A 22,938-nucleotide genomic window follows, 5' to 3' on the forward strand; every position below is an offset into this window, starting at 1 on the left:
CTATCACGTTTTCAGTGAGAATAACATACACATTGCAATGTAAAACAGTGCACAGCGTAAATGTCCTTGATACTCTTCTATGCATCTTTAACATTTACAGTGACTGCGTGAGCGTGGGCCAGGATCCTCCCTGGGCTCTGTAAATCCCTGCAGCTCTGTAGGCAAAGCCAGGAGGGTCTTGGCTACATGTTCTTTTTGGTTTTGGGTGTTCCTACAGCTCTTGTAATACTAGGGGCGCTTTCAGTTGAGGATTCAGTAAAGAAACAGCCATTTACTCTTCAAACAGCAAATGGCAAGAATAATTCTTCCAAAATTAACAAAAAGTGCATTGAAATAAGGACCTGCTCATCTGGCTGCAGTACCGAATGGATACTCAGTAACAAACCTCTATATCCGGCAGCTGGCGATTGATGGGTTGTCCTAGTTCCCTGCAACAGGTTGCTGTACGTCAGAGGAAACAGTTAAGCCATTAAACAAAACACGTTCCTTCCCCAAAATTATTTCAGTCTGTGAGTGAAGAAAAAAAAAAATTAAAAAATTAAGAAAGAAGGTTCAGAACAATCTGCATCCCCAAACTTGTTGTAAGCCATTTTGCGTTGAAGTGTAGATTAAAAAATTTAGGAGACCTTCATATCCAAAAGGAAAAAAGTCTAATTTTAGTTTTTGAGTTGGTTTGGATGTTAGCAAAATAAAATTAAGCCAGCTAAAAAGCAAACAACGTCACAAATAAAACCCCCAAACCTTTATTTTCTAGAATATACATCACTGCAAAGCGCTTCTGGATCTCCTAACCATGTTTTAAATGAGGCAGTCGAGAATCAGAGGAATGGGAAGGTTCCTGTGCACCCCCCTTCTGCTTACACCTGCTACAACAGAAACCCATTAGGGATGGGTGGTCATATTAAGGCACTCACTCCAAAAGAACATTATTTCTGTCCTGAGACTGCTGACATGTTTCAGTTAGTTTCAGCCAGTAATTTGGAAAAAATTACTGTGCTTAGGATAATACTGACAGAACGGAGAACAATTTTTCAAACAAGAAAAAATAAAGTACATTATATACATGATTCCTTTTTTCTTTTAACTTAAAAGCATCCCTAATACATCTTAATAACTGTATTAAAGACTACTTAAATATTGAAAGATTTTAAATAATGTAGATTTTTTTTTCAGTAAACTGGGAGTAGCTGTGTAATTGCCAGCATATTGGTCCCATTTTAAACAATATAATTTTTATTTAAATCTTGTATATATAACAACATGATCCAAACCACATATTCCACTCCACATAAATAAGTATAGTTCTTCTGACCTGTTTTAAAAACTACATCTGTTCAAATAATCAGATTATAAGACTGTATTTTTCCTTTGCAAAGTTTCCTTTAGAATCCTTCACTCCCAATCTCTCCTCTTAAATAGTACTGTATTTCCAGAGTACATAACAGGGCATTAGTAAAAAGAGTTAATCAAAAACCTGAAAGCTACAGTAAGTAAAATGAAGTAATGTTAAGAAGTATTATGGAATGTATATTCTGCAGCATAGAGAGATCGGTTCTCACTGGGCTGAAGTGGGAAAATACTCCGGAAGAAATTCTTTATGTTCATATTTGAATAAACCATAGATTGTGCTATTCATTGTTCAAAAGTGCAGGTCAGTTCATGAGAAAGTGGTGTTTATGAAGCTACTGCTCAAGGACGCTGACCAAAATTATGCTGGCAATTAAATGCATGCCAGATGCTGTATAGGGAGAGAGAGATGCGTCATTCTGGAGTTTCTCTAACCAGTCTGTGTATCTTGAAGTCCACAACTTTTAGGTGGCAGCACAAACAAGTCATCAGTAAAACTGCGATTTCCTGAAACACAACTGTCACTTTTCCAGGCATCTAGCAAATGGCAGTAACGTCCATCTTAGCTCCGTGGTGTTCGTTTCAAGAATTTCTTCAAGAAGTCAAAGCAATACAAGAATCTCTGCTCTTGCTGCAGGAGTTCAGAGGCAGATTCTTGGTACTAGGGTCCAGCACCATCTCCTACTAAACGGGAGCAATCTCTCTTCCTCTCTTGGTTCAGCACCATCACTGTCAGTTAGCGTGGGTCTGCAGGCAGGGCTACTCATGGTTGAATGCTTTCACGATGCTGCAATGGAGGTGCCCCTCTGACCTTTATAAATCCCCATCTGTAGGTGGCTGGCACAACCTATAGAGTCTTTAAAAGCAGGTGAAGAGTACAGTATTAAATATCATAAGGATGACAACATAAAGTTATGGCATAGTGTATGAGAGTCACCTTCTCCTTTATCATTCTGCAAGCTTTAGAGGTAATCGATATCCAGAATATCACTGGTTTTAATTTTAATAATTGCAAATTTAGAAGTGCCACTAGTCATTTATTAACTGAAGTATTTACAATCATTCTTTAAACACTATTCAAGACTTTCCATCACTTCTTTTTAACTGTGGCCCAGTTTGGGTCTTCAACAGTCCATTCCCTCTTCTTCCATTTCTCTTATTTTAAACCCAGTTCAGCATTTTTCCTGAACAAGAGAGTTCACCTCTCATACAGATTGGAATACCAAACAGATAAAAGAACGTATTTGCTTATTGACATGGTTGAACAAACTTTAAAATTAGTGATCACGTTTCCAGAGAATTTTTTTTGCATCACAAGATTAGCAAACAGTTAAACCTAAGCTCATCTGGGCTGTCATTCGTATATGACTGACTGTGGTAGCTTTTTCTTGGCCTTTTCTACTTTACATTCGAATAAACTCAAGTCTTCTATAACTTCTCTTTCAAGACTGCTAGTACAGAATTTGATAAACCTCACCGCTAGGAAATATAATCCTGAGAATTAACATTAATTCACCAGATCTCCTTTTAACTTTGCTCAGTTTTATTTCACATTATGACAATGGAACCCAGTAGGAACACATGTATCTGAGCTTTATTGCCCTGAAATAATCCAAGTAAATAGTCCTGGAATTTGTCATTGTGATTTAGAGTGTATTCAAAAGAAGAAAAATGCCTCGTATTATGATTTGTTTGTAAAGCTGTTTCTTTTTGAACATAGCATGCTGTTATGGTCATAAAAATGGAACCAAAGTAATGTACAGCCATTAATAAGGCAAAATAACCATGCTGCTAAAATGCTGATGTGTGACACTGGGGACGTGGGACAGGAGCCAACACAGACTATTATTTTATTCCTTTTTGAAATAGCAATTACAATCCAACAAAAGGATAAGGTTCTAAATGTGAAATACTGTTCTTTTTAAGGTCTCTGAGAAAATAAACCAAGGCCAGTCTGTTACAGTAAGCATCATCATAGTCTTGAAAGTTTAAAATAATTTCACATAAACATTTTGAGGAGCAGATAGGAAAAAAATTACAAAGAGGTGGGGCTTGTTTAGACTCAGAAGTCTTAATGGGTAAATAAGGTATCAGTGTTTTAAGGAACTCTTCTTGACACTGAACTATTACATCCTTCAGAGGACTCTAGCACTAGCAAATACACTCGCTCTATCTGAATGGATGGCACAGTGCACTTTGTTCAGTACAGTAAGAAAGAAGAACCAGAATTTATTCTTTTTTTTTCACTACTGCTACTAAGGAGATATTTGGTTATAACAAGAACTCCCCAACTGTTAAAGAAACATAAAACCAGCACTCAGATAAAATACATGATACATAATAACCTACCGAGGTGCACACTGTGGCATTTGGTCCATCACTTTCAGATTCTTGGCAGAGATTTCAACCCTTGGTCCCTAAGGAAACAGAGAATTTATGGTACTGACAGTATCGATAAATCATCTGATCCTTAGGGGAAAATATTACAATGGGAGTATGGTTTCTATCTGAGAATCCATTAACTACTTTTAGAAGGTTTGGAATCCATTGGGTGGATACATTAGTCATCTGTGTTTACTTAAAAGATGGAATTAGTCCCAAAGCACTTTACAAGCACTGCTGTCTAGCACTAGGAAATTTCTACTATTTAACACTGTGATTGAGACTTGGGGTTTTTATATAAAGAAATTGTCTTAAATATACCAGATAGTGTCTACTTTCTAACCATCAAGGCACACACTTTAAATCATGTACTCTGAGGCCTATGTTTTAATGGCTGTAATGGCTGTACATGCTAAAGTTAATTTGTTTCTGTCAAATATATGTGTAGCTATTCAGACATTAATAGAAGTTTGGCTATATGGGTTTGTAGTGCCCAAAATACAGAAATAAATTGGTGTTTGTACAATGAGGTTACTGGAATGAGATCGGTGGCATGTAGCAGACCCACATCCAAGCACTTACTTGCTTTCGCATGATGTCTGTAGCTTGCATGATACACTTGGGCAAAAGTCCATGACTGCGAGCCAGAATGGCTGCTTGCTCCAGAGACACGCTCAGCGTACTCCTGAACACGGGAACAAGAGATATTAAATCACATAAATAATAGGTACGTACAGGACACTTACCTGTTAAGTACGACTTCTGTTAGCTAGTGTTCTTATTTTTTTAGTTTTTTTTGACTTAAAAACTATAAAATGACCTGAGTCCTGCAGTTCCAGCCTTGTTACACCTAGATACTGTAGTTGTTTGAGTCTCCAGCATCATCACTACAAGGCTGTCTTTCACTGCTCTTCTGCATTGATTCATATAAAATTATTCGCAAATGAATCCTTTACTCCATGGTTTTGAGACACTGGAAGAACAGTGGTGTGGTCAGAATCAATGTTTGCACACACCAAGATTCTAAAGCTACTTTTGAGAAACTTCCTGCATTTTCAGTGTGTGATTGAAGAAAACATTGAGAGTTATATGCAATGAGATCATGCAGCCAGTTACATTGGTTGATGCACTAGAACATAAAAAAGTTTGTGTGTCAATACTAATTATTAACAGAAGTATTAAAAGTCACAACCTACCCTAAAATAAAGACGGCAGTAGATTTAGGTCCTTATTATATTCCCTTAAGATCCACCTTTCTATTGCTTTGAACAGAATCAAATATATTGCTCAAATCTCTAGAAAGGACAATAGATGTCATCACACTAGTAACACACAGGTTTCTTAAATCTCACCTCTGCATCCCAGTGCCACACATAGTAATCTGGCAGGCTCCAAGTCGGTAACAGAGCTCAGAGGATATAGGCAGCAGGCCGGCTCCTGATGTGTTACTGCTAGAATATCCTGACTGGGTTGGTTTTGTACTAATGAAAGACTTCATCAGCCTGCAAAGCTCTTCCATTGCATTAATGGGGCGAATAAGCTAAACAAAGCAATAAAAAAATGCATCAGTGGCATACTGACTCCTTCAGTCATAAGACATTTATAATTCTTTAGCCTACGTCTAAGCACAATAATCTACACAAGAGTAACTGCCACACAGTAACAACTATTTAGAATATACAAGAACTTTGCAAGTAGAAAAATACAAACTATTACTTAGGCTTGGGAAAATTTTTACGATTATCACATAGATTGTTTACAATGTACATTGCAATTGCAAAGACAGTCTCTGATTTCGTCTTCCCTGCAGTAGTATGTAATGCCTTACATGCATATATTCACGTATGTCACCTGCCGCAGTGACAGACTGCCTTTACACGAGATGCAGGGATTATTGCTCTGTTGTTTTCTTCCCTAACTGTGAAAAAGCATAACTTGCAAATTGAATGTTGTTCATTTTTCATGCATCTGTGGGAGAGGAAAATTAATTCCTTCTGTCTAATGTCAGACACCGTATTTAGCAGGGGCAGTTAGGGTGATGTGGAATCTTGTCAGTGCCTAAGTTAAGGGTTTTGTGTCTACCCCAGTTCTGCACATTTTCTTCTAAACAAAAGAACCATAGCCAAGCTTCAGAGAAATTCTGGTCATTTCTTTAGGGCAGGGAACATTTTTTTAAATGAAGTTTGGGTTTGTACAGGTCTGCCATATGGGTATCCCATGACTGGCATTTTAGAGATGTAGAAATAATACTTCTATGAGAAAATTTATTGTAGAAATAAACATAATAACAATACCTGGTCAATCTTCACTGCAGTAGTATTGGAATCAGTGGGCAAGTTTGATCTCTCTAGGTAAAATGTCCTGCAAAAAGGCCAGCAAGGACTACATTCATTGGTGTGTCTCATTTCAAGCACGCATATTTATACTATCTTGTATAAACCATCTGAGAAGGCTATGCTAAAACCCTTGAACTTCAAGATCCGCTTTCTTATCAAACCATTTTGATTGCAGTAATTTACAGAGTCTGTACTACAATATTCAAAATCCCCCTTTTTATGCCATTTTTAGCTCTGCACAAAACTCTGAAGTCAAATTAGATGGAAATTTCACCCTGTATAGTGCACTACGTCAGAACGAGCTTAACTATGAGATGAAAATTAAAAAGTTTCCCACACAATGAGGATCTCCAAAAATCGTATTTGTACAAGAAACCATCGGGAACGGAATCTCTTTTTTATTAAATTTTAAGGTCCTCAGCAAGGAGCGCTCTTTTCAATGTCTTTCTTTTAAGGCAAAGGAGAAGCATGAAATACCTGAGTTTGCGGTAGTATTGCTGCACTTTTTCAAGTGAAATACCATTAATTTGCTGGGGAAGTTCTTCTAGAAATGGGCCAGCTGGTTGCCCCTCCATACTCTCCAGAGCTGAAGAAGAAAACATTTTACTAAACCTATGTTATTAGTTTTCTTTTTATTCATTTATTTATTTACCTCTGTATCATCTCACTGCTTAGCAAATGACTGTTGGATGATGTCAATGCTGATTCTGTTAGTACGTAAATTTAATGCATGTCGCAGTACGGGAATACAGTTGTAGTACTATAAAGGTGAGCTTCACAGAAAGTAGTTCTATCTAACAGCAATTACTCTCCATTAATATCCCCTCGAAGGAAATTTCCTGTATTACTTTTTGGTGTGAATATTTGCTTATCAATCAAGTCAATTTCCAGCCCAGATGATTCTTTCATGGCATATGCTTTTAAAAACACTTCTCTGTAGCCTGGGAACATCTCCAGATACTGTACTAGACCAGGTTGTCTATGCAGTCCAATAGAATGTCTCTCTATGGCCTTTACAGGAAGGCAGAAAAAGGCCCCAAACAGGCATATCTTGTTCTCATGACACTGTCTTGGTCTAAACCTGAGCACTCCCCAGGTCTTCCTAGAACAGAAACATCTGCTTCTTAAAGACATCTTTAGTTCTCAGCTGCATCATGTTATGAGCTTCACAGTCATTCTTTATTTTGAATCTTTCAACATCATCAGTTAGCTTATTTTTCTCAAGAAAGCTTTTAATAGACACCTTTTGTAAAGAGCACCGTGTGCAGTTTCAAGCTTCCCCCATTCTGAAACCGAGAAGGCAGTTTGGAGAAGTAGTAGCTGTCAAGATAAAAGATAACCTTCAAGGCCTGACGACTTCCTTCAATGTGGTAGGAGACATGAGTATCTGGAGAAATAAAGATAAAACACTTGCTTTACCACAGCAGGAGAAACGTGAAACCATTGCTATTTGAGTTTGTTAGATTATTTAATGACATTTCACATCTCCCCCGTTAGATGAACAGGGGAGAGCCTTTACTGAGAGAATGCAGGCTCTGAAATATTATACTTACAAGATACACACTTAGCATGACCTAGCAAGATATTTATTGCATTAGCATCAAACATGGTTAATAATTAAAATCCCATCTTGTTTCATGGCATCTCATAGTAAACATGGAGAGAGGTCTGGCAGGGTGGGACACAGGACACGAGCTGGGGAGGGACAGTCCTTCTGCCTTGGGTAATGTGGTGCATTACAAACATCTGTCGGGAACTGCTCGTCATCTGTCATATCTCCATGTGTGAGATCACACAGGTAAGGTACACTGGCATAGACCACAGTTACAAATCACAGACCATGCCACCAGCATCCCACGATGCCAGTCCTGCTTCATATGCTCTGTGTTTGCAGTGGAAGCTGAGGGAATGCAACAGTGCTTCAGAGAAGTTGCTCAGTGCTCTGCAGGTCTGGAATGGTCTGATAGATTTATAATATTAATTAATCCATAAATATTAATCCATTAATATTAACCCATAAAACAAAAGAGAAAAAAAGAGCTTTAAAGAAACAGAGAATACTCACTTGCTACAAGACTTTCATCCAGCTGCTTGAAATAGAAGGCAACTTTGTCCAGTTCAGTCAGAGTGACCTGGATGTCTTCCAGCATAGTACGCTCCTCCTTCTGTAGAGCAAAGGAACAGATGTAAATAGGTTATAACCCAGCAGAAAGAGATCAATGGCAGGAAGATGTAGTTGTTATGGGCATGCTTTGGTTCAGGAGACCTAGAGCAGAATGTGGAGCTTTCCATTAACTCCATCTCAGTCAGGTAATTACTAACGGCTCTTTAACCTTGTGATACAAGGTGAGCTATCCTTTGCCTAGATGTCATTTGATATGATTCAGAAAGAGTAGAGAGGTTTAAGGACTGAATTAAGTTTGAAAGGATCTCTTTCTCCAAGCTTTACTCTATACCTACAAATGTGAAGAACAGCTTATCAGTTACTGTGAAATAAACGTCCATACATTCCATGCAATGTGAAGAAATAGTAGTTACATATGCATCTAATTTGGATTGTATTGAAAAAAAAAAACAAACCACGCCACACTCAATCTACAATGTTTACAAAGTACAAAAAAAAATTGCTTCTCTATAGTGTCAGAGCTACTTGTCTTTTTTTATGCTTTTTTCTTTACATTTTTACACTTAGGGTAGCTTATCTACTATAGCTGTGGCTTATGCATTCATTAGGTGCAGATGAACTATGCAAGACCAGCACCTCTCCTTAGACATGGTGCCTCAAATACCAGCACCATGGAAGTGAGAGAGACTGCAGTCTACCTATTCTATAAAAGCATCCAGTGTTTGAACAAACCCCAAGATGTTCATGTTGTCCAAACTCTTGAAATACAACTTTTTCATTTATTTGTTGAAGTGTGTGTTCTCACCAGAAGATGGCAGGCCACACATGCATCACCAACAACTGAGCAGTAAAATCTCCCTAAATGCAGCAGCATTACTCCAAATATGAAGGCAGACAGAGTCCTATAGTGTTCTGGTGACAGTGGGCCCAGTGTTTGTGAGGAGATGGAAATGATGGGATATGGAACATTGGTACATGGTTGTGAGCAGCAGGATTCTCCAGAGGTTGCTGCAGTGAGAGTCTAAACGTGCTGCTAGTATGAGGGGCTCTGGCTGTGCCGAGTGGCAGAGGAGCACACGGTAAGTGTGAGCAGACCCAAGGGTGCCACAATTCTTCATCTTACCACAGCAGAGGAGAGAAGAGACTGGTAGTTTAGTAAAACACCAGTGGCTGCTATCTGTTCCAGCCATTTTCTGCTGGCATCTCTGCTGCTCTCTTCATATTCCCCATTGTTGTTGTATCGATAGTTGAGAGCAGCCAGTAACTGCTCTGAAAAGGTGCAAATAGCAGCCACAAGAGACTGGCAGAAGATGGAATCACGTCTCAGCTGTAGCTCGGTATCTGCCAGAGAAGTGGAGAGAAGCACAAAGAAATCATGAGTATACTTTAATCTCACTGCCAAAGAGGCAGTTTGCATGTGTGTGCATGACATTTGGCTTCTCCTGCAGCTTTGCACAGACTTAACAGATAACCTCTTCTTGCTGTGTGACCTGGGTGTATAGATAAAGACAGCATAGCTTGAGCATGTGCATGTTTGAAAATCTTCTAGCTCACTTGACTGTTTATTACTACCTCTGCCATCTGCATGCTCATTCTTCTGACTGGGAAGAGCTGTAATTCCTTAGTGCCATATCTGGACAATTTCCCTTCTTTTTATGTTTACAGAAGCAAGAGAATCCTTGAAAGAAGGTCTCTGCCATTACTTGCCTCCTGGGCTATTAGAGATTCATCTTCCCCCATCCATCTGTATTTTGTGGGCTTCCCATATGCTTAATGCATTAACTGGGCCTGCCCATACAGTACCAATTGGTTTACGTTTCCTGGGAGAATTTCCCCTGTGTTAACTTGCTTCCAGTCCGCCTGCCAGGCAGCCACATGCCGGTCAACTCAACCTTGTCACGCTTAAGGGGATTGCAGGCCAAAGAGGCACATGAATAAATGAAGAGCTGCCTCCCAGGCACCCTGGGCTCCTCCAGCAGACACTGCGGTACAGCAGGCTCTCATTGTCAAGGCAGCATTCCCCAGAGAAAGAAGCTGAAGACATCACCCAGAGGCTTTGAAGATCTGGATTATTTTTACAAAGCACTGAACACAATAGACCAGCTAATACACTCCAGATCCTGGGCCATATTCTCAACTTAAGGGCAACCAATCCTCGCAGCAGTACCCCTCCGTGCTGTTGGAAGTAAGGCAGAGAGAGCTTAGGACTGCCCTCAAGGCAAGGGAATCCCCAAGGGCCATAAGGCTGCCATAGCCAGTTCAGTGCCATCTGCTCCCCTGTTCTTTCCAGAGATGTTCGTGGACTTGCTGCAGGAGATGGGGCACAGGTAGAGACTTAGGGAGTCATTACATCTGCTGTCAGTAAAAACAGCCTTGATAGACACTAGACTGACGCCACAGGCTGGTTTGGACAGAAGACTCATGGACCAGCCCTGGCAGGAGCCGAGAGGTGACTTAGAGCCATACAGATCTCTCATCTTCATTCTATGAAGACTTGAGAATCAAGTCTAGCACAGAGAAATAATGACAGCGTATTCCAGTTATTTATTACTTCATTTTCAAACAAAAGTACACCAAGTAGGTGTTTCAATTAAAAAAGACTCCTGGGAAAGGCTTGTCCCTTGATCTGCGAGAACCATGTTTTCTGCATGCTAACAGATTAGCGATGTCCACAGTGTATTTAGGTGCTGCCTGCACATTCAGGTTCTTAGTCTGCTCCTGGCTATAATTTCAGGATACACAATCCTAATTCCTAACATGCCTGCTCTGTTTGGAAAGATGACAGAGTCCATGGTCTCACAGAGAGTTGTGCAATAGGTCTCATTTTTGCTGCATGTTCTCACCACAGCAGGAAACTGTAAAGGCCATCTGGGAAGGAGGATTGTACAGAGGAAGAAATGAAGACAGTAAAAAGAAAAACAGTGTTTGTGAAACATAAGGGACCAGCCAGGTAATACAAGCAGCCTACAGTGAACTGAAATAATGTAAACTGAAGAACAGACGTCACATGCACGGAAAAGTTGCCCTAGATGCAGAGGACAAGAACCGTTAGCATAGAATGCCATGGAAAAAATGAAATGCTAAGGAAAAACATAACATTCTGATGTATGCCCATGCAGGCACATAAAACTGTATTAGGAACTTCTGTATATATGATGATGTTTTGCAACAAATCAAAACCACTTACCTGTGCATTTTAATAATGCTAAAAGCAGCTGGTTCTTCCCATCTAAAACAGTGAAGAAAAGGAATGGTCTAGTCAACATGACACCAAGGTTAACAGTATCAGCATTTGGTTAACAGTATCATCATTCCCCACAATTCCTGGCCCTCACATAGCATTTCTATTTATTCTAATAGTTCTTACTGGCACAGATGTGTTAATAGCTGAAAATGAAACAAGGTATAAATCAAAGAATTTTACGGGCCAAATGCTCTGTTAACTACCATGAATTACTGGAAACAAATTGCAGATGTTGATGAATCCCTAAGGAGGTGATTTTGAAAACATCAAATTCAGCTCCTGTTCCAGTTCAACCAGACTGCAATGGTTTAGGATGTTGTAGTATCTGATTAGCATTCATTTCATTTTGGAATATACCAAGCATCTCTCTCTTCATTTTCTAAAATGAGTACAGGGAAACAGATCAGTCTGGGATCATTCTGTCTGAATGGGATGATGGGACAGAAAGTTCTTTGGAATTGCTGCACAGGTGAGATTTTTAACTTACCACACTGGGACTCTGCAAACAATAACCTGTTTTACTTGTTCTTCTCTAGAGCCCAATACAGCCTTATTACAAATTGAGATAAAAATGATAAAAAGAACTGTTAGACTTGATTAGATCAAGATCTTTTCTTCCTGAAGCTGGTAACAAACTTTTCCTTATTTACAGACCTTCCACATGTTTTTGTATGATTTCAACAAGGTTCTTGATGCGCAATGGAAGGTTCCATGGGTCTTCTTGAATGCTGGCTTGAATATTATTCCGGCACCTAACTGTGGTTTCTTCCTTCTGTTTAAATTCTAGAAAAAAATGGAGTTTGTTAGGCATTAAGGAAATGTTACATAGCTGAGAGTGGCTTATGAGCTATAACGTGTACATAAATGAAAGCAGAGATACCGTACCAATAGCAACAACTGTGAATGAAAAAGGTCCTTAAATAGATCTAATACAGAAAGGAAAAAAAGGCTATTCCTATAATCTCACGATCAGCAGTCACCTAGCATTGTTTTTAGGCTTGTGGACTAAAAGTTATGTACACGGGTGACATGCACAGTGAAGGGAGCTCTGCACTACCCACAAAGCATAGAATTCCCTTCTGTTTTCTCTGCCTTCAATAATGTGCAGGCAGCTATATCGGGTAGATCCACAGACTCTGGCTGTGCAGAATCAGATCAAAGTTTTGGCCGCAGCTGTCACATCTCTCAATACTGATGAGAAGATATGAAATATTCTGCTTTCTTTCACCTGATGGAACCTAATTATTTAATTATAGAGTAGAAGATTTATTCTGCATGACTTAGCTATGTAGCTAAGCCAAATACCCCATTGTTGGTGATAAAGCGCATAAGCGGAGAAACACAGCAAACCTGTGCCAAATAACTGTCCCTGAACAGAAATGGGATAGCATTCAAATTTACATCCATCACCAAAAGGTGTCTATGCAGGCTATTAAACAGATGCTGTGGTCCAGGATTCCAGCTGAATGTTAGCAGGGCTCATCTGTTCCTTAGTGTGATGAATGTGGGATCATCAGTTAACTTCAGTTAACTAAAAGATTCTCTCAGTGTAATTAACCTAGTTTTAATAAATGAGGCTCTGTTTAAGCAAAATAAAATAAAGGAAGAGAACACAGGGTGTGTGTTATTTCTTCATTCAAACAGTGCATGGAAAGACTAACAGATATTCTACATAAATGTGAATGTGTTTGTGGAGGTGAGTTCATGTAACTGAACTTTCCAGGAGTTATTTCCAGAGCTGGGAAAAAAAAAAAAGGCAGAAAAAGCTTTCTTCTAGAGTTTGCCACCCTAACTTAGGAACAGAGCTTGTCAAAGGTTGGAGCCAGGGGGCTACAGCACCTGAAGTATAGTAGGAACAGTAGGAAACATTTCAGATTTCAAGTGGGAAAGGAAATGCAGCAAATGTTCAGAAAATAAAGTCCTGTGTATTTCAGTGAGAGAAGAAACCACATCCTGGGCCCCAAAACCATTAAGACCAAAGTCTCATCATGCTCCCTGAGGAAAAAGAAAACACAGTATCATTTGTTTGCTCTCTATGGGAATCAGTTTTCAAAATAAGTGTCATGTGAGGATGAGTTTACTCTGGCAATTATCCGTCTGAAGAAAAGCAGAGTAAGTCATTAAGCAAACTCAGGCAGAACCTTGTGGTGCCTCACATCTACAGTGCTCAGCCCCTCATCAGTTTATCAGAGTGCTCACTCACCTTGTATCTGACCTACCTCTACCTTGTACCTTTTGAGATACATATCTGTGTTCGCATCAAAGCACAGATTTGGGGACTTGTGAAAAAGCTGTGAGGTTTCAGTGGCATATAGCAGAAAAGTGTTCCGTGTGTGTCAGAAGGAATTCATGTGAAAATCACCTTTTAAGCTTGCAAAAGATCAATGGTCAGACATGGTACCTGCCGTTAATGTACGACTGGGTAAACTGCATAGTTAAGTCACTCTGTGTGGCCGTATAGCATATGTGCATTCACGTTAAGCTCTTAAGTCCTAGCAAATCACATTATTAAATACAATCAACCTTTTTCTTTACCTTGCAAACTGTGGTCCATTGGAAAGTGCTTGGTTTCTTCAAAGGCCTTAGTTATTACAGGTCCTTTTAGAAGTGCATTGATTGCATCAACCTACAATTGGAATGTTTTCAATCAATCAGCATTAGTAAGACTTGCAGAAGAAAATCTGAAGAGAACTCTTGCAGGAAAATGCAAAAGCCATTACACTATTTGTGTTTTGGAATGATTTCTCGTTGACAAACAGCATCAAGACTTTCTGACCATGAACTGGCCTCAAGAGCCTCACATTGCATACAGCATTTTGCACAATGATGATCTACATGCTGATGAGATAAAAGGTAATACAAAACAATTCTCTGGTGCTATACATCTATAAAGACATCTGATCGTTAAACTTGTAAGGACTCTCCTGAGATCTGTAAATGTGATTCATTTAGATCATACAAGGTATTAGAATTCTTCTTTTTCATGAAAGCTTTTTTTCCCCTCAGTCTAATGCCTGAGGTAAGGCAGGTCAACCTTGCTTAAATCACACAAGGCAACTTGAATGTTGACAAAATTAATTCCTCAAACTGTCATACAATATACTTGATTATACTGTACCCCAAAAAGCTCAATAGTTTGCCTTCCCTCAAAATATGATTTCATTAAACAATTGGATATTTCCAAGTTCTTGTATTGACATGAATAAAGAGAAAGCAATTCTGTGTAATAGTAATGCTTTACATACCTGGTTAAAAAGATGTTCCAGACAGCCATGAAGTTTGTCTTGTTTGTCTAAAGGAATCCTCATATCATTGGGAAGCTCATCTCCTAATAAAGGAAAGATGAAAAGCTTTTAACTGTCTTACCAACATAATCTGTGATGAGGCCACAGATGACACAAACACATCTTCAACTAGAGTAGGTGAAAAATTATTGCTGCTTTATCTCTAATTCATAGATCAAAATACTCATGATTTTTTATATAAAATACATATGCAAATTTCCAGTCACTAAAGAAGCTTATCCCTGCCTAATACCTCTTCCATATTCCAAATTTACTGTGGTTCATTAGAAAAAGAACAAATCTCTATCTTTATGTTCTTGTGATCGGTTTTGAAGAAACCACATTTGCAACTTAAACATGTAAGTGCTTATAATCAGCAAAGACTTATCATCTCTAGTCAGGGGGTCTGGTATGAAAAATATGCATGTAACCTATGCATGTACTCACCTGATCCCATCTCATCACTGCCCAAGTAAGAGCTGTTACTCCGCACACTGGTGTACGACAACACTGAGTCTCGGTTACTGTTACACTCACTAGAAAGAAAAGCAAAGAGGGTGTTGAAAAAAGCTGTCCTTATACCCAGTCACTGATACACTATCATTCTCGTTCTATTAACACTGCAATCTCCAAAACTAATTCTGTTACACACGTACAAAAGAAAAACTAATTAATTACATGCAGAACAACTATTAAGCAAGGCCTCTGGGGCTGGCACTGTAAGAGGATGTCTTTTTCCATTTGTAGTGACCACTCAATGCTTAATATATCGCCTGGATCCTATAAATAATGAAAATGGACTTCCCACCATGGACCTCATCTGGGTTGCATCATTAAACATGCTCTATGAGCATCAAGTAGGGGAGAAATAATTAAAATCTACGAGATTGAATCTCCACTCAACTCAACATTTGTTACCAATTCTTAGGATATTAACAGCATCCAGCTCCAGCATACATTGAAGCTGCAGCAGCACAGATACTGGAGATGGGAGAGGAAATGTAAGGAATCTATACTATCGGAGAATCAGGCACTGCAAATCCTAAAATTATCTCAGGAAGCAGAGGAGTCATTACAGTTGGCTTCACCCCAACATTGGCTCATGCACACATGGAAAATTCTAGTATGAATCTTCTCTGTTCAAAATTCACTTTACACTAACTGTAACTTAATAAAAGTAACCAAAAAAGGCCACGGGTCTCGGTCTGTCCCCCTCCAACTAAGCGACACAGTGTTTTTAATGGTACAAGCCCAAAACAAAGCCTACAAAATTCTCCATATTGTCTCTTCCTCTGTTTTTATTTTAGGCTGAGATGAGAGAAAAATATAAGAGCAATTGAAAGAAGCCTAACCAGGGTTGTTGTCTGCCCTTTGTTAAACCTATTATCAAAGCAATTCATTTTTTTCTGAAGAGGATTAATACTTACGGCAACTACTCTGTAGTACAAACCCTTAGGAAATTTGACTTACACCTCCAAATGATCCTGGAGAAAGAAGCATGGCTAATGCAAACAAGATATTTTCTCATCTGTAATTTGCTTATTTTTTGTAGCTCCTCAGTGGGTTTTTTCAGATCAAAACCCATCAAAAGACATTTTATTGCCCCTTGAGTAACTATTATCTGTTATGTATGCTTAATTCGCTGCCTCTGTCTAATAAAGATAAGGCAAAATAATCTTTCTCATCTTACATTTATGTGTAAAATTTTGGAACAAGTGACAGACCCACAGAGACTGTTTTTGATGTCACTTTGTTACGCAGAATAGATTAGCCTCAATTATAGAAACCATTTAAACTAAACAGTGTTCATAAATGGGATTTCTATTAACAAGGAAAGAAATACAGCACATTTCAATAAAAGAAGATACTCAGAAGGCTGGAGCAGCTCTCCTATGAGGACAGGCTGAGAGAGTTGGGATTGTTCAGCCTGGAGAAAAGGCAGCTCTGGGGAGATCTAATTGTGGCTTATCAGTACCTGAAGGGGGCCTACAGAAAAGCTGGAGAGGAACTGTTTATCAGGGAGTGTGGTGACAGAACAAGGGGGAATGGGTTTATACTAAGAGACGGTAGCTTTAAATTAGATATTAGGAAGAAATTTTTACCGCAAGGGTGGTGAGGCACTGGAACAGGTTGCCCAGAGAAGCTGTGGAGGCCCCATCCCTGGAAGTGTTCAAGGCCAGGTTGGATGGGGGTTTGGGCTACCTGGTCTAGTGGAGGGTGTCCCTGCCCATGGGGGGGGGGGGGGGGGGTTGGAACTAGATGATCTTTGAGGTCCCTTCTAACCCAAACTATTCTATGATTCTATGATCTTTGAGGTCCCTTCCAACCCAAACCATTTTATGATAAAAAAAATCTTCAGAGCACATGTGCAGATTTAAATCTAGCACAATAAATAGATGCCACAGATCTCAACATTGTGATTGCTGGTTTTGTTTCTTTACCGACTTCATATTTGCTGTCCTTGGAGATGTTCACTATTCAACTGGACAAGACCCTGACCAACCAATCTTGTTGGACCATGTGAGCTCCAGAGACCCCCTTCCGATATAAACTGTTCTGAGTCTGTCACTTCTGCAGTCCTGCATGAATGTAACATCTTAGTACTTGTACTGGTATAAAACCAACAGAAAGTAAAGAATCAGGCCTGTAGCATGGAAGTTTCAAAGACACGTCATTCATTCAGGTTACTCTAATCCTCCCAACTCACTGTAAAGTGTCTTTACGCCTTTGTATACACAAAGTCCTATGGCCTTACTATAAATGTAAAAATGGCCTATTAAGGATGTGAAATTGCAATGGTCAGACATGTCTGCAACTTGTTATTCCATTTCTTCTGAAGTTGAGTTTCCATATGTTTCCTCCCAAGACAGACAGATTTGGAGTGTGTGAGATTTCCTTTGGTAGCAAATATTCCTGGAGAAGCAGCAGTCAATCATGTCCCAAAACCAAGATTTTGAGACACCTGAATAAACATTTGCATTTGTGGTTTCAAAGGCCCATTAAAAATAAGAAACCTCAATGTCCATTTCTGTTTCTCAGTGTCTTAGACTTTGGGGAAAATTATTTGCAGAACTGAATAGAAACATCCCCTTAGAACAGCGACTATTGTAAGACCAAGCAGTTTGCAAACTCTGCTGAGCTTCTGTAATTTCTAGCTATACGAGATAGAAAGGGAAAGTCACACTAGACCTATTTATTTCATTTTATCCAATTTTCTTGAAGCATTTGTATTCTGCCATTGTTATGAGAAAAGGTTTTTCCTGTGTATGTCTCCACGGTAATAAATGTAATAAAATAAGTATAGCTTGTGAATACTTTACTAAGTGACTACAGAATAATTGACTGACTGGCAAATAACCTGCTTGTGGAATCCATACCTGGATTAGAACTTCCAAAAATTATATTAGTAAGGTAAAAGCAGCACAATCTTCATACTAACCTGTAGGAGTCTCTGAAACTCATTGTGTCATGTCCAGAGTCTTCCTGGTCCTCCTCAGAAACTTTGAAACAGACCTTCTTGATTCCACCGTGCTCAGCTTTGTCAGGATCACTCTCTTCTGTTCCCAGGGAAGGTGGAGATGTCTCCTCAGTAGATGGTGGCTCACAGGCACCACCTTCTGTAGGTTCTGTTATGGTGGACAAAAGTCTGCAAAAGCAGAACATACAGCTTTCAAGGACTGGTGGGTAGTCTCACAAATCAGGTATAATGACAAAGGCTGGAACTCAGCTATGTGAAATCAAAAGCAACTGTGCCAGCATTTCACGTAGGCTACAGCTATGTAAAATTGCGAGCTCTGAAAGGGGTTCATTGAAATCCATGAACCTCAGTTCACAAAAGGTCCTGTTTCTATATATTCCTATATTGGAATAAATAGTAAGCAAAACAGTGGCTGTTGAATTCAGGTAGAGTTTTAGGAGCAAAGGACATTAATTTTTTACATTGGTGGATCTGCACAGGAGTAGGTTTGACAGAACCAGCAGGAGCTGTAATGCAAGTGCTTGTGTGAATACGAGAGTGTAAGAGTATGACAGTCGGGGTGACAGGCACAATGTGTTTCTGAGCTTCATGTCTCCATTTTATCCCTCTGCCCTCTGCAGTGCGTACAGTATTCTTTACTCACTTATTTATCTGAATGACATATTGCTTCATTTCCTTCACTGCAACGTCAAGTTTGTTAAAAAGGTGCAAGTATGAGTCCTGTATCTCCCGATCTTCCAATTTCAGCAGAAAACTGAGTCCCCTTTCTTCCTGAATTGTTCCTCCATTCTGCTGGCCAAAGCTACCATCAAGATCTCCATCTTCCGGGGTCAGACACCTCCAGGATGGTGCAGCCATAGTGGTGATACAATGTTGAGTGTATGAGACTGGATTTAAGGTACCTACTGAACATTGAAGGGTGTAGTTAGTATGGCTCTCATGATTTTCCCCACTCCATCCCAATAATGACAGTTTAGGATAGGTGGAATTTTAACAGGGAAAAAAAAAAAAAGTTCACAGAATTATTTTATATAATTACGTTCTATGACAAATGCACTCTTTTTTTTTAAAAAAAAAGAAAAAAAGAGAAGGTGGGGTTTTTTTCCTGGCATGCCAATTAGATGTCTTGAATTTAGTGAAGTCCAGAAGCAGGTTAAATTATGGAAGTGAAGACAGCAAATGTCCACACATATACTCATACAGACAACATGGATAGTACCTAAACGCATTTGTTGAAGTGTTAATGAATTCAGGTTCTCAGGAGTTGGTCTTTGTTATTATTCCAGCTTTACAAACATTTACACAGACATATACATGTATATATATGAGAAAAAAGAATAGATAAATAGAAAAAAAAAAAAGAAATAGATAAATAGAAAAAAAAAGAAAAGAAAAAAAAGAAGATAAATAAAATTCCTTTTCATTTAAAAATGCTGACATTTTGGTATCGTACTTTGCTAACCACCTTAGCTTGCATTAAAAATACTATGGAATTTTAATATCTTCAAGTTAGCAGGGCTTCTTTATTGACCTTATTCTGAACAGGCAATGCTGTTCTTCAGAATATTGGTTAGTCTACACTTCACTGTGTCTCTTCCAAACATTCCTGCACCCCGACCTTCACAAGACAATGAATCAGAAGCATATTAGGTGACATCATGATGAAGAAATGTTGGAACTCAAATAATCAGGTTGTAGGACAAATGCTACGTAGCAGCTATTTATAAGAAATTAGATCCCCCTGACAGCGTAGAGACTTTCAGCTCCAATGCATGGAATTTATTTAGTAAGGGCAAAAGAAAACAGCACTGCAATCTGATTGACTTGTGTTTTCTCCCTGAACATAGCCTCTCTTCACAGCACCAGCACTACTATTAGCCCCCATTCTTTTTTCTTTTAGTCTGTAAGTCACCTCTACAAAGTGCAAACAATACTGCAGGACACTTAATTATCATGAGATGACCTCACTGCTTAGCTAGTAAAAACATTTGACCTGAAGCCTCTCTATGCTAAAGGCATTACTATTTTACAACACAAGCAGGCTGTCATTTTACTATAAAATTTTAAGGAGGGAAAAAGGGTACTGGCAAGACTGCATTTCTCTGGAGCGAATTTTGACCTTACTGAGCAGTGGAAAGACACAACATTTTATGCAGATGAAATCAGTATGATTTGAAAGTTAATTATCACCTTGTTCTGGATCAAGACCAATAATAGAGGGCTTCCGTCCAATGCGAATGCTGAACGACCTCCCTGCTGAGGTAGTGTTTTTGGGGTATGATACCTCCATGAGGTTAACATGGCAGTTGGTGGGGCAGAAATCCATGCTGTTGAGGGAATGGGGTTCCATGATGGCTTGTTTGAAGGCTGGGCTCACCTTTGTTTTCAATTCACCTGCAAACTGGGAGAAATAAAGCAAGCATGTGCTACTTCATTTGCAAAAAATTATGATGCAATACAGACAATCCTTTTCTCTTCCTGCCTCCTATTCCAGAATCATATGATTTCTGTTGCAGCTGGAATAACACATTAAAAAAAAAAAAGCTCATAAAACAACAAATGAAAGCAATTAGCTATACCTTCTAGGATTCTCTTTTCAAACAGCTTAGGTAACTGCACAAGAAAGCACTCACAGTTTGTTTACATTGTGATACACTCTATACTACTTAAACTATATCAGTTAAATCAGACACTGATCATTCTGTTGTCATATTTATTCATTGAAATTGTAGAAATGAACCTGCAATATATGTTATAACCCACAGCTCTGACAAACTGAAAGGAGCAATTTACAGATAAGGTCATTTTTCCTCAGAACTTGCAACTTCAGTAACTTGCAGAGCTATTTTCATGCCTCTAGGATGCCTACCTCTGAAGCAGTTCAGATTCATTAATAAATACTAAGACCCAGTTATCACAACGAAGTATTGTCTTGAGACTTCACCAATAACTAGTAATGTTGTACCTCTTGGTAGTTTGTGAGCCTTCTGCTAATGCTTTCCAGCTTAGTGTCACAGATTTGCCGGAATTCATACTGGGGCATAGTGGCCACAGCACTGCTTAGGGATATAAGTCTTCTGCAGTTCCTTACAAAGTGATTGTCCTCTGCAGCAAAGGCCTCTAAAATCTAAACAAAAAGACAGGATGTTAATGATATGAGATTTAACAGTGAAGGAAAATACAGTTTTCTTCCATCGAATAAGTGGCAAAGCTCCCATGTTGTCATGGTTGAATGAAGCTGCCTTCAGAACAAGTTGCCTTTATTACCTACTGCCTGAGAACGAGACTCATCCAGCCTATCAGATGGGAAAAAGCTGCTTGATTTTCTTCCAAGGTAAAGCACATTCTTGTCTGAAAAGATTAATCTTGAGTATCAGCAAAGAGTATGTTACCAGACAGATAAAAGTTGAGAATTCCACAGCTGAGGGCTCCCTTCCCTCTACGTCAACAGCTGAAATCCTGAAAGCATACCAAACGAGCTATTATAACTTGGTGCATTCTAATGAAGAAAACTCCAGGCAGGGTTGAGAAGACCACGTGCTACATGATCCAAAGAGCCGAGCCAAACCATGAGACAAATGCCTGTATTACTTACTGGCTTCCCTGTTCTGTTTAGGAATGAAGCCAGACATGTATGTTTTCCGGTACCTTTGCAGTGAGATTGAAGCAACCTTTTGGTTCCACAATTTTCTCCAGGACAAAGGATTTGATTCCTGCGCTGCTGACATATTCGTACACCACCCCGTGCTCCAGGTGGGTGTTATCCACAGTCAGGCTGATGAGAGGTGTTTCTTCAGCAATGATCAGTGGAGGGATGATGGTCTGTGGTGTCTGGGCTGGAATCAAAATAGGTCATTAGAGGTGTTTGGCAGCACATATGAATACAAGCACGCATAGGGAAGAGAAACCTGTTGAGAGGTATTATTAAATGCAAAGACACAAAGACACAACCTTTGGCTCAAGGAGTCTCTGAGCCACAGGCTGCTAGAGGCTGGGAGAATATTTTGAGGAAGATATTTGCTGTTGGCCACTACTGGAGACAGTGACAGAGATTTAGACAACCCACGTGCTCCAATCCACATTCTGATGTTCTTCCATATGTGCATGCCCACAACCATGCACAGGACAGTACCTTTAGTTCTGTTCAGCTTTCAGAAGCACAGACCCCAGCAGAAGATTACAAAGGAAAGTGAAGTATGTTAATCGCAAAGTCTTGTTTGTAATGACCCTTTGGAAGACTGTTGCTTTTCTGTCTAATTTGGGGAAATGCTCCAGTTGCATTTTCTGTGCAGCTGAAGACTGGGATGGCAGGGGAGAGGTGGGGTGAGAAGACAGCATTGCTGTGTGTAAAAAGTGTTATGGTCACCAGAGAGTAGATTTAAGTTACAGTCAGACCGAGATTTGCCAGAGAATTGCTCCCAGCTGTTCCACGTGGAGATGCACTGTCTGACCATTAGATTTCCATGCCTTAGATGGGATCCACACAGACGTGCATCTTTTCCTGGAGAAGTTGCCAATGGCATTCAGAAAGTCCAGGCTCAGTCCTTTGGTTTGAATCTGGCTTCACTATTCTCTCCTAACATCTACTTTTCCGAGTAAGCTCTCAACATGAAGGTAAAGCAGTGTTTTTTATGAATTACACTTTTCTAAGTTCAAGGAAATACACCCACATCTTTTGCTGACACAGTGGTAACATGCTCTGAAAACCTGCTCCAGATCAAAGTCATTTAAAATCTTGATCT

At 39.4% G+C, this 22,938-nt stretch overlaps 1 protein-coding gene across 3 annotated transcripts in view; it reads right to left on the bottom strand.

Annotated features, from left to right (window-relative positions):
• Positions 1-1,217: 1,217 nt before the first annotated feature.
• Positions 1,218-22,938, bottom strand: part of PREX1 (phosphatidylinositol-3,4,5-trisphosphate dependent Rac exchange factor 1) — a 167,142-nt gene continuing 145,421 nt past the window's right edge. For 2 of the 3 annotated variants that reach the window (XM_075768814.1, XM_075768812.1), the window contains exons 22-40: positions 21,845-22,032; positions 21,162-21,323; positions 20,387-20,597; positions 18,840-19,101; positions 18,158-18,364; positions 15,166-15,254; positions 14,680-14,762; positions 13,970-14,060; positions 12,089-12,217; positions 11,378-11,419; positions 9,314-9,531; positions 8,131-8,230; positions 7,309-7,452; positions 6,543-6,651; positions 6,024-6,090; positions 5,082-5,269; positions 4,312-4,414; positions 3,697-3,764; positions 1,218-2,203 (exon numbers count right to left, since the gene is read on the bottom strand). In XM_075768814.1, coding sequence (XP_075624929.1) covers positions 2,161-2,203; positions 3,697-3,764; positions 4,312-4,414; positions 5,082-5,269; positions 6,024-6,090; positions 6,543-6,651; positions 7,309-7,452; positions 8,131-8,230; positions 9,314-9,531; positions 11,378-11,419; positions 12,089-12,217; positions 13,970-14,060; positions 14,680-14,762; positions 15,166-15,254; positions 18,158-18,364; positions 18,840-19,101; positions 20,387-20,597; positions 21,162-21,323; positions 21,845-22,032 — 2,504 coding nt within the window. In that variant the 3' untranslated portion in view covers positions 1,218-2,160. The remainder of the gene's footprint in view (positions 2,204-3,696; positions 3,765-4,311; positions 4,415-5,081; positions 5,270-6,023; positions 6,091-6,542; positions 6,652-7,308; positions 7,453-8,130; positions 8,231-9,313; positions 9,532-11,377; positions 11,420-12,088; positions 12,218-13,969; positions 14,061-14,679; positions 14,763-15,165; positions 15,255-18,157; positions 18,365-18,839; positions 19,102-20,386; positions 20,598-21,161; positions 21,324-21,844; positions 22,033-22,938) is intronic. The other variant, XM_075768813.1, reaches the window with a different exon arrangement.

Source organism: Balearica regulorum, chromosome 16, assembly GCF_011004875.1.
Source record: "Balearica regulorum gibbericeps isolate bBalReg1 chromosome 16, bBalReg1.pri, whole genome shotgun sequence".
NCBI classification, from domain to species: domain Eukaryota; kingdom Metazoa; phylum Chordata; class Aves; order Gruiformes; family Gruidae; genus Balearica; species Balearica regulorum.